Source organism: Serinus canaria, chromosome 3, assembly GCF_022539315.1.
Source record: "Serinus canaria isolate serCan28SL12 chromosome 3, serCan2020, whole genome shotgun sequence".
NCBI classification, from domain to species: Eukaryota; Metazoa; Chordata; class Aves; order Passeriformes; family Fringillidae; genus Serinus; species Serinus canaria.
Genome location: NC_066316.1, coordinates 110,858,675 through 110,871,018, shown reverse-complemented (window position 1 = coordinate 110,871,018; position 12,344 = coordinate 110,858,675). Strand labels below are relative to the sequence as shown.

General features: G+C 43.0%; 1 protein-coding gene across 2 annotated transcripts in view; it reads left to right on the top strand.

The window, feature by feature from the left end:
- Nucleotides 1-12,344, top strand: part of MSRA (methionine sulfoxide reductase A) — a 238,361-nt gene that overhangs the window by 85,184 nt on the left and 140,833 nt on the right. For both annotated transcript variants that reach the window (XM_009096207.4, XM_050972508.1), the window contains exon 2: nt 1,713-1,781. In XM_009096207.4, the coding sequence (XP_009094455.1) occupies nt 1,713-1,781 (69 nt within the window). The remainder of the gene's footprint in view (nt 1-1,712; nt 1,782-12,344) is intronic.

The following is a 12,344-nucleotide window of genomic DNA, read 5'->3' as shown; positions in this document are numbered from 1 at the left end:
GAACTTTAAGGTGCCTTCCAACCCAAACCATTCTGGGATTTGATGATCCATGTCCTTCTAATTCAGCTTTTCTGCACCCATTAATGGATTGCCTCCATAAATTGTCAGTATTTCAGTGGAATGTGCTGTTCTCAGCCCCAAGAAGCTGCAGTGAACTCACAGCCAGCCTAGTGCTCATTGGAAATCTCCCCATGGCTCTGTAACACCAGGTTTTATCCTACTTACTGCAATCCCTTGTCTCTGGAATGACAATGAGCTTGGAAAAGTCGTTTATTCTTTCTGTTGGCGAGCTACAGGGATAGTCACTTTTTTTTTCCAATTCCATGGGGCCGAACTATTCCTGATTTTTTGGAATTCATCAATCCAATTTGTAAGTGAGAATTAAAATATTTTCACATGGAAAACTGTTCAGTAAAAAGCCCCAAACTAGGACATTCTTTAGTTCTCCTTGGAGGAGTTGTTGTTACTTACACATTGCTATTTAGGTGTTGTTACTTTCTTCTTAAGCTTGAATACATATTTTGTTAAGGTCCTTTTATATTTGGGGTTTTTTTTTTGGTTTATTTTTTACTACTTAATGCATCTGTGCAGGAAATACTGGAAAAAAATAGTGAGCCAAAGTATGAATGACAAGAAAATGAATCATTTTATCTGGCTGAGATCTTAGAAATTAAAGTATGAAGACATTGGGAGACAACTTGGGAACTCTGAAAATATTACTTTCATTCAATCCTGTCTCACCTCTGAAAGTTTAATTTTAATTTTAATATATTGAAAGCCTGGCCATTTGAAATGATAACTGCTTCATACATCATGGATGTCACTCACTCTGTAAATGAAGGCAGCTATCAGGGCGAGGGCAGGGTTAGTTTATTTGATCTTACAAGATGTTCTGTAATTTTTCTGACTGTTCACTCCTCTCCCGTGGCTGTAGATCATGTTGGGAATAGCAGCTACAGCTAACGAGGTTGAAACCTTGGTCATGTTACTCCCACTCTGGAGCTTCCCAACAATTTTCTTCCCAAAGCCTCTCTCCTGAGGCACAGGACAATCAATTTTCCTAAATGCCACCAATTGACTCGTGGCACCTCTTGCTCCACTTGCAGATAACCCTGATTTTCCCTTCTCTCTGACTGTTGGTAAATGTTGGATGCCAGCTGGGATTAGGAATGTGCCTCCCTGCTAATGAGAAATATTGCTTCCAGAGAATTCACAAGTGAGCCCACATTCCTTACCTGACCTGCTTTATTCCTCACCAGCACCAGGACTAAAGGAATTAAAATAGTGCATGCATTGAGAAAACTTCTTGATTTTCTCCCTGGGAAATATTTTGTGGACAGAAAGTTGTACTTTGAATTCAGGCAGTTGCATTTCTTGTTTAAAATGTGCCTTAGCAGTAAAAAATGACTGTGGGGATGGCAGAGAAAAGGTTTTGAACTGCAAGAGGGCAGGGTTGGATGGGATATTGGGAAGGAATTGTTCCCTTTGAAGCCCTGGCATAGGTTTTCTGGAGAAGCTGTGGCTGCCCCTGGATCCCTGGAAGTGTCCAAGGCCAGGCTGGATGGGCTTGGATCAACCTGGGACGGTGGAAGTTGTCCCTGGCCATGGGAATTGTTCAGGTTTCAATGGATCCACGAGAAATAAACAATTGGTTTTATGCAAAGCAAATACTCTATCACATTTTAACTTTTTCTTTTTTTTTTCCCTTCTAGATAAACATCATGTCAATGGGAACAGAATGGTTGAACCTTTCCCAGAGGGAACACAGATGGCTCTGTTTGGTAAGGCATCAGTTTGAAAATAAAAGCTCAAAAGTCTGTGGTGTTGCTGCATTCCAAATTTCTGAATTTCATCCTGACTCCTTTGAGTTTCAGAACCTGGGCTGCTCCTGCTATTTTCCAATCACTGACACCAGCTAAAGCCACTGGGCATGTTGCAGATTTCATTTATGTGTCATTTTCATATAAAGAAATACACTAAAAATGTTTTTTCTTAGTTATACAAACAGAAAATGTAAATCCTCTACTTTGTTCCCTAAAAATTCCAAAGTAACAGCTTTTTTTATGTATGATAATTTGCCTAAGATCATTCATTAGTTTAAACAAAATTCTGAAGAGGATCCGCGGTTCTCCACACTTTAAACCATGCCAGGAACTCCAGCAGTTTGGGATCTCCTGGACTTGGGAAGTTGTTACCTTTTACATGCCCCAAACCAAACCTGCTGGTTCCTGCCTGACCTGGTGAATTCCTGTGGAATTCCTGTCAGGAGCCATCAGAGCTGGAGAAGGGGCCAGCTGGAAAAGAGAAGTTTAATTTCTCTTTACCTGTCTCTTTTCTCTGAAAATGTCATTATTTGAGCCTGTTTTGAAGACTTGAAAAGATGTTTCTCCAGAGAAATGAATTACTACTGGAAGTAATAAACATCTAAAATGGATGAAAATCACCCTTTTCCAACCAAGATCCGGACTTTACCCAAACCTGGGAATTGTCAGAGCTCTCATTTTGGGATGTGCTGATGTTAATCCTTAAGGCAGGCCTTTGGGATTTACTGGGAAGAGAAAAGTGGATTTCTGTGGCAGTTATTATCAAAATTAATTGCTGCAGAGAATGAAAAATTTCCTAATGCTGTTTTGATACAACTGAGTTGTTTACAAAGGATATATTTGTCTACTAACATGTGCAGGATGGTCCAAAATGCCCTAGGAAATATATTGTATTCTATTAAATATTTCTCTGTCTGTGATGCTGAAGTAAATATTAAATCACTCCTTGATACACATAAATTAATACTCCAAAAATGATCTTTTAAATTGATGATGGCAAAAAAATCTTGGTGAGTGTCATCTTTCCTGTGGAATTAATGTTGGTGCAGTTTCATGGATGAAGAGGAGAAATGGTTTGTGGGTGTCACCCTTCAGTTTCCAACATGATTTATTCAACTTCTCTTCAGGGTTCCTCCAATCCAGTGTTGCCTTTCTGTCAGTGTCTCTTTCTCTGTGGATTTTGGGAACATAAACAGATTATTGGAGTGGTGGGATGAGTGATTGTTTCATAATTTTCTTTTGGAGCAAAAGGAAAATGATTTTAACCTTTTAAGCTCCAAGGCTGAGATGGATTCAGAGATTCTTGTTTGAATTTCTTACAGCAGGAAGGGTCAGAGGGTTCTGGGACAGTCTGATATTGATGCAGTCTGTGCTGTTTGGATATTTTTTATTTTAATAAGCTCCTTTTAGGTTTTTTAAAATTTTCTGTGTCACGATCAGATCAGATTTCCAGTGTTTGTGATGGGTGTTGGTTCTGTTGTTGTACACAATTTGTAAAGAATCACAGAAAGCAACAGAATTTAGTAGGAAAAGGGCAAAATCTTATTAAACAGCACACTTTGAAGCATTCCTGAGGAACTCTGGACCATTCCTATCAAGCCTGGGAACTTCCATTGTTTTTCACTTGCCCTAGATTTTCCACTAGGCTGTGATTGCAAGTGTTGGGCTTAAGTGGTGAAAGCTCAGGCTGGTGCCATCTGTGCTGTGAAGGAACAGAAAACCTCCACATCCTGATTTTTGCTATTAGACCTGCACTGGAATTGTGCACAAACACAACTCTGGTGATAATCCCTGGCATTTGTTGGTGTTGGCATCCCAGTCTGGGGGGTGGGATGGAAAAAGGGAGCTGCAGTTCACTTGCCTCCCTCCAACCCCTGTTGGGAATGGGAATAAAAGGCCAGGGTGGGGATGGGGCTTGGAGCAACCTGGAATAGTGGGAGGTGTCCCTGCCCATGGAACTGGATGAGCATTAAGGTCCCTTCCAAATGAAACCATTCCAGGATTCTCTGGTTCTAAAACAAGCACTAGAGGAAGAAAATGATCAGTTAGGAATTCCTCTCCTGGGATTATTGCTCATCCTATCCATGTGTGATCCTGTTGACAGCAAGTTCTTTGTATTTTGGGACTCTGTAAGCTCAGGAGAGAGCCTGAGCCAGTTGAATTTCTGACTCCACCTCACCAAGAGAGGATTTTCACACCCCACTTCCAAAAAGATCCTTTAATCCTTGGGATTCACAAGGAAGAGCAGTAGTTAGAAGAGATCCTTCTTCTTGCCTAGAGAGGGTGTGGATTGACCCTCACTGGGGTTATTCCAGTCTCCCTCACTGGGGTTATTCCAGTCTCCCTCACTGGGGTTATTCCAGTCTCCCTCACTGGGGTTATTCCAGACCCATCTGGACACAGTTCTGTGCTCTGGGATGACCCTGCTGCAGCAGGGAGTTGGGCCAGATGACCCCACTGTGCTCCCTTCCAACCTGACCCATCCTGTGATTGCTTAAAAAGATCTGCAAAACCCAAAAGTTGGTTGTGTAGAGACGGCCAATTAGCAGGGAATTTTCCTCTTGCTTGGATAGTTTTAGGTGCACCAATAAAGCAGCAGAATAAAATATAACGCAGGGTTGTAAACACTGAGCCTTCCACCTGCTGCAGAACGCAGTTGGATTTCATTCCACAGCTCCCTCTCCTGCAAAACCTCCTCAAGATGCTCTTCCTAATGGTGCATTATTCATTTGATGGTGTGACTGCTTGTTTGGATCAAGGGACAGGGTGAATGGACTCAGGGCATTGTTCCTGCAGCTTTCCCATCTACAGCAGAACCTCACAGATTTCAAAGGATTATTTAAATGATCTCGAGGCTCTCCTGTTGTCTGTTCAGCATCACCCAGCTGCTGGAGGTGCACTTATTGTTCATTAGGATAAAGAAATGTGTCCTTGTTTCTACAGTAGGGGGAAAAAACACATTTCAAGGGTGAGGGTGATTCTTTAATGGAAATCTTTTAATGCTCCCCATCCTGTGACCTCGTAATCCAGCTCCCAGCTAAGATTAAAGCACTAAGGGAACATGATGTGCACAGGCACAGCCTGACTGGAGACACTGGAATGCTGTGTCAGAAACTCCCTGAAGCCTATTCCCAAATTCTGTGACTGCTGCCCAGAGAAGTTGAGGACTCCCCATCCCTGGAGGTGTTCAAGACCAGGCTGGATGGGGCTCGGAGCTACCTGAGACAGTGGCAGGGGTTGGAACTGGGTGGTCTCCTTCCAACCCAAACCATTCTGGGCTTCTGTGTTTCCATGGAACAAGTGGAACTCAGTGTTACATGTTTGTGTTATGAATGATAAAGTAGAAGCCCTTCAATGAATGCCTGTCCAGAAAGTTTTCTTGGAAGTTTTATGGCCATGGATATATTCAGTTAGAAGTGCTTTGTCTTAAGGGACTGATTTTGACCCCAAACCTAATCAAAACTCAAAATCCAAATATATATAAGGGGAGAGGTAATAATATTCTGAAAATAAACAGTTTAAGGTCTAAATTCAACTTACTTACCAGTAAAAAAACCCCAAATGCCTGAGAGCTGCAGAACATTCACAACTTCAAGAAATTAGTCTTTTCCTCAGCACCATTGTAACTCTTGCATCTTCTTAACACATTTAAATGCACTTTTGCATTATCATAACATCAGGGAATGGTTTGGGCTGGAAGGGACCTTAAAGATCTCATTGCAACCCCCTGCCATGGGCAGGAAAATTATGCTCAGGGATGTTTCTGACCAGGATTCTGTTGGACTTTAAGCACTCCTTTTCCTTATCAGCTGCTGCTGCAAGGCTCCAGTTTATCCCAGAGCACCTCTGTATTCCCTAAGATTTCTCTGTCACCTGATTCCTCCAAGAGGAAGCATTGTGCACATGATGTGTACATAGAAGGGCTCTTATTTACCTCCAGTGAAACCTGGCAATAGCTCAGGTTTGTAATTACAACACTTTTCAAATGTAGGAGCACAGTGAGCTGTGTTTGCTTGACATAGACTGGCTCGTAATGGGATAATTGGTTTCTTCAAGTAAACAAAGTGCAGGCAGAAATGGGATGTTAAGGAACTGATAAGGTCTAATTATGGATATTTTGGAGCTGGCAGACAGATCCAGGCCTGGTCACCTTCTGCTCTGCACTTATTAGACAGCAGCACATTCTAGTAATTCCATGGATTGTGGAATTGTTGTGGATTATTGCTGTGTTTTGCCTGAGTTATTGTGTCCTGTCACAATTGCACTCCCACTGCTTCCAAAGGCTATTTAAAAACTCAACCAGGGTCCACCAGGATTGTCCAGTGAGGTCTCAGCCTGTTCCTTGGGGCCCTTGGAAAACTGAGCTCCTCCAACTCACCCTGCTCTTAGGGGCTTTGACTCCTTCCCAGAAAGGTTGGACAGTGTGGTGTTTGCTGGGTCCCCAGGACAAAGGAGGAATTGAGAAACTGACTCCATGCTCTTAGAAGGGCTAATTTGTTATTTTATGATATGATATTATATTAAAGAATACTATACTAAAACTGTACTAAAGAATAGAGAAAGGATGCAGACAGAAGGTTTAACAAGATACTGACTAAAAACTCGTGACTGACTCCTCAGAGTCTTGACACAGCCTGACTGGGATTGGTCATTAAATAAAAACAATTCACATGAAACCAATCAAACAACCACCTGTTGGATAAACAGTCTCCAACCACATTCCAAAGCAGCAAAACAGGGGAGAAGCAACCAGATAATTGTTGTTTTCATTTTTCTCTGAGTCTTCTCAGCTTCCCAGGAGAAGAAATCCTGGTGAAGGGATTTTTCCAGAAAAATATGACAGTGACAGGATGGGGCTTGGAGCAACCTGGGGTGGTGGAATTTATCCCTGCCCATAACAGGATGAGCTTTAATGCCCCTCCAACTCAAACCATTCTGTTTCTGTGGATAAAGGCCTCATTAGGGCAAATTCTCAACTAAAAGGAAATTATTTCCCTTGGAAGTGGGATGATGGGTTCAAGAACAGATAAATCCATAATGGGTTTCTTTTTGTCCCCCCTGGAACAGCTGCTGGTGGCTGTGTCAGAGGAGGACCAGTGTTAGGAAGTCTTTTGGTCCAGCTGACCATGACTATTTTCAATGACTATTTTTCACCAGGAAAAGAAAATCACAGGGGACAAAGTTTGGCCCCCAAGAGAAACACCTACTTTTCTTTCTTTTTCTTTCTTTTCTTCCTTCCTTCCCTTCCTTTCCTTCCTTCCTTCTCCTTCCTTCCTTCCTTCCTCCTTCCTTCCTTCCTTCCTTCCTTCCTTCCTTCCTTCCTTCCTTCCTTCCTTCCTTCCTTCCTTCCTTCCTTCCTTCTCTTCCTTCCTTCCTTCCGTCCTTCCTTCCCTTCCTTCCTTCCTTCGCTTCCTTCCTTCCTTCCTTCCTTCCTTCCTTCCTTCCTTCCTTCCTCCTTCCTTCCTTCCTTCCTTCCTTCCTCTTCCTTCCTTACCTCCTCTCCTTCCTTCCTTCCGTCCTTCCTCCTTCCTTCCTTCCTTCCTTCCGTCCTTCCTTCCTTCCTTCCGTTCCTTCCTTCCGTTCCTTCCTTCCTTCCTATGCCTTCCGTGTCCTTCCTTCCTCCATTCCTTCCTTCCTTCCCTTTCCTTCCTTCCTCCTTCCTTCCTTCCTTCCGTTCCTTCCTTCCTTCCTTCCTTCCTTCCTTCCTTCCTTCCTTCCTTCCTTCCTTTTCTGTAGACAGTAAAATAGAACAAGCAATTTTTCTCAAAGAAAAAGAAGAAAACCTAAAACAATGCTACACATCAGAAGATGTTTTAGCTCTATCTGAAGAAAATGTAAAACTTGATGATGTTGAAACAGGAGTGTTTGCTCTGACCCAAATGGAGGAGAACCATCCACAGCAATATCATCACGTGCTGCAAGGATCACGTTGTGGAGGAATTGAGAGCCAGAGGGAATGTATTGCAGAAGTGGTTGATTTCTCTCATGTTAATTCTCTTTCAGCATGTGGAAAAGAGAAGGAATGTATTAATTGGCTGGCTTTGCAGAGTTCTGAGGCATTAATGCTATCCTGTTTTCAGGAATTAATGCTGTCCTGTTTTTTTTCCCCAGTTTTATAGAGATGGAAAAATGGACACAGCATTTCTGCAGCTCTGGAATGAGAGAAAAAGCCTGGGAAATCAGGGCATGACAAAAGGGAATGGCCTACAGGGAGGCTTCTCTGTCCCTAGACCAAACTGTGGGCCCATTCTTACCTTTCCAGTGTGTTTATTAAAGAAATCTACCCTTAGTTCCCATTTTCCTTTTTCCTCTCTTCCAGACACTGATTTTGTCTTTTGGTTGCCTCTTTGAGAGGTCTGAAACTCAGCCAAGTTCCCAACCCCTGCTGTGTGGCCCTGGTTCATCATTATTGCAGCCATGGCCTAAACATGGAATGGTTTGGGTGGGAAGGGACCTTAGAGCTCATCCAGTGCCACCCCCTGACAAAGGCTGGGACACCTTCCACCATCCCAGGCTGCTCCATGCCCCATCCAGCCTGGCCTTGGGCACTTCCAGGGATCCAGGGGCAGCCACAGCTGCTCTGGGCACCCTGTGCCAGGGGCTCCCCACCCTCACAGACAGGAATTCTGTCCATCTATCCCTGCTCTCTGGCAGTGGAAGGCAATTCCCTCTTGTCCTGTCCCTCCATCCCTTGTCCCCAGTCCCTCTCCAGCTCTCCTGGAGCCCCTTTAGGCCCTGGAAGGGGCTCTGAGCTCTCCCTGGATCCTTCTCTTCTCCAGGTGAGCACTCCCAGCTCTCCCAGCCTGGCTCCAGAGCAGAGGGGCTCCAGCCTTTGGAGCATCTCTGTGGCCTCCCCTGGTCTCTCTCCAGCAGCTTCACATCCTCCTGATATTGGACCCCAGGGCTGGAGGCAGCTCTGCAGGTGGGGTCTCACCTGAGGGGGGCAGAGGGGCAGAATCCCCCCCTCCCCTGCTGCCCACACTGGGGATCAGCCCAGGGCATGGGGGGCTCTGGGCTCCAAGTTCTCCTGGCCAGGCTGTGTCCAGCTTTTCCTTCGCCACCATCCCCAAATCCTTCTCCTCTGAAGATCATCTTCTTCCTCACAACCTTGCCTGAAGTGAGATGCTCTGGCTTGCTGGTCAAACCTCTTGGTTTTTTTTTAAAGTCATTGCCAGGGAGTGTTCTCTGTTTAGATTTTAAAGCCTAAGCAGAAAAGCCCTGAACTGAAAATTTACCCCTAAACCTGTTGTAAAATAAAGTGATAAACACAGAAAAAACCTTAATTCTGGGACCTTTTGAAAATAAAAATCTCAATGCTCAGTTTCTCTTGTCCTGTGGAATATCCTGGGCATTGTGCTTTAAATGCTGCTGCTCTGATTTGATGGAATTGTGCATCAGCTTTGTGGGAATGTAAATGGGCAAAGCACTGGGCAAGGAGACCCTGATAAAAAGAAAATGCTACAGCTCTGCTTAGTCCTCACCAAAGACATTTCCTGACCTTTATAACACTAATAAGGGACAATAAAATATCCCTAACACAAAGTGAAAGATGTCCTTGATGAACACAACCCTTCAAAACATCCTTTGCTTTCAAAGGAGCCACAGCTCTTTTTCCTTCAGAAAACTAAAGTAATGTGGCCTTCAAACACAATCTCTGTGCTCCTCCATCAGGGAGTTTTTTATGTTAATTTAGGTTTCTTGAGGTAATGAAGAATTCAGCTTTGTGTGGATTCCTGCTTGGAGTGGCTGTTGCACATTAGGGAAGATCTGGAGGTTTTCAAAGTCAGACTGCAGCTTTTTAATCAGCATCATTCACCTTAAAACAACCTTTTAATCCTGGGGTATTGCCACAGAAAAGAGTAGAAGAGACACAGTTAATTTCCATGACTTCTGGGATAGGGCTCAGTCATCTCCAACAGCAGGAATTTTCTTGAACAAGATCATTATTTTCTTATTTATCTAAATATTAATTGTTAAAATTTAGTAATATTTTATTTATTTAGGGTTTTAATTTTTTTAAAAAATTAATTTATTGTTTTATTTCCCATGCAAAAAAAGGCAGCACGAGCACCTTGAGCAATTGCAAAAGCCTTGCAGAGAAGTAATTCCTTGCCTGTGATAAATAGGAGTATCTCAATGAGCAGGAGGAACATATGCTTGGCATCATTCTGAGTTGGTTTAAGTTGGAAATAGAAGTAAATTATCCTGTTAATGACTGGAGGCTGCCCTGATCAGATTGATGCTGCTTTGCAGGGGATATATTTGTGTGTGTGTTTGTTTATGTGCTGGGATGGGCACATTTACCATCAGATTTATCCTTGGATTCCTGCTAATAAAGCACAAGAGAGTGGTGACATGGAATAAAACATGTGGAGTGCTGATGATTTATTCTGTTCAGCCACGAATAAAAATATATAAGAGGGTTTTTGGAGGGGGGAAATGGTGCTGTTTTGATAATTTGAGATATATTGTGACGTCCACAAAGTGTTGTCAGCAGATCCTAATGGATTTACCTTCACAAGGCTGCTGGCACAGCCTGGAAATTTCAGATCTGGGCATGTGAGACTGAGCAAAAAGGGTTCTATATTAAAAAATATGGATCACTTACTCTTGGGTTATTGAGTTTGGGAGAATTTAGAGTGATTTTCCTGATTTTCAGGAGTTTTTCTCATCTGATGAAGTTATTGAAAAAAATACATCATTAGATAGATCAAAGATACAAAAACCTTCACCAACTTTTTAAATACTGAGTCAGAAATACTTCTGAAAAATGGGAGGCTCAACAGGAATAGAATCCCAGAATTCCAGAATAGTTTGGGTTGGAAGGGGCCTTAGAGGTCATTTTATTCCATTGGAAGTGGATCTCCAGTGACTGTCACAGGAGCTCGGGCACCTTTTGTCACCTGTGAACACAAATAGTGGAAATTTAAGTGCAGTTGTTCCAAGTTTGTGTGAGGTTGGATGGGAAGAATTGCTCCTAGAATTGCTCAGAGAACCCTTTCTGCCCCAGTACATATTTATGCAGCAATATTTATATTAATAAACATTTATATATGATGCATATTTATGTATCAAAGATATATATGTATTAAACATATATATAATGTGTATTTATGTATTATGTATAAACATTATTTATTCTTTTATTTAATCAGTTAATACTGATTAAATTAGGCAGTTAATACTGGTTGGTACAGGCTCTGCTTTTCCTGGGTGACACAAGTCTTTTGTCTTTAGAAAAGAGTAAAAATTTCATCCTTTAAGAGGCTCAAACAGCACATTATTCCAGATTTTTCTTCTGGAATATCTGACTTTGTTCTCTGTGCAGGACACATTTGGGAAATGAAGGCAAAACCACACTTCAGCCTCTGAAAGAAAGAATCAACATGATCAGTTTTTCAAGCAAGATAAGAGCTAACCACAAAAAAAAAATAAAAATTCTGATTTAAGTTGAATGCGAATAATTCTGAGACAGGCGTAGTTATTTGTTTGTGAGCCAGGGAAAACAGCATGAGATATGTCAGGCTTGGAGATAAAATTTATTGGTGTGTCATTGGCTTAAATCCAACATTATGCTCATAAATAATCTAATCCTGGTGTGACATATTCCTGCTTGAACCTTGACTGAAAATTACTGAGAGTCGTGTGATGAATTATGCAGAAGCAGACACGTGCTCCAGGGGATGGAGCTGGGGTGGAATGCTGGAATGTGTTTGGGATTTGGGATGGCATCTACAGACGGGGATGGAGAGAGGCCAGGGTGTCCTCCTGGTGTCCAAAGGGGTGACATGGAGCCTCTTTTGTCTAATGGTCATCCAGCTTTTTTAGACTCTTGTGGGATGGAAAGTGTGGTAAGGAACATTGTTGTCACTGTGTCTGTCCCTCACGCGCCCTCAGTCTCGGAATTTACTCCAGCTGAGGACATCCCAAGGCTCCAGACGTTCCCTGACTGCAATATCCAGCTGCACAGCAGGATGGCATTCACTTGGGTGACTCTGTGGGATTTTCATGGCAAGCCAAGAGAGGGCAAGTGCAGGGGTTTCAGTGTTGGAATGGTGACACTCAAGTGGAGGGGTTTAAGTGTTGGAATGGTGACACTCAAGTGGAGGGGTTTAAGTGTTGGAATGGTGACACTCAAGTGAGGGCTTCAGTGTTGGAATGGTGGACACTCAAGTGGAGGGTTTCAGTGTTGGAATGGTGACACTCAAGTGCAGGGGTTTCATGTGGAATGGTGACACTCAAGTGGAGGAGTTTCAGTGTTGGAATGGTGACACTCAAGTGGAGGGGTTTCAGTGTTGGAATGGTGACACTCAAGTGGAGGGGTTTCAGTGTTGGAATGGTGACACTCAAGTGGAGGGGTTTCAGTGTTGGAATGGTGACACTCAAGTGCAGGGGTTTCAGTGTTGGAATGGTGACACTCAAGTGGAGGGGTTTCAGTGTTGGAATGGTGACACTCAAGTGGAGGGGTTTCAGTGTTGGAATGGTGACACTCAAGTGGAGGGGTTTCAGTGTTGGAATGGT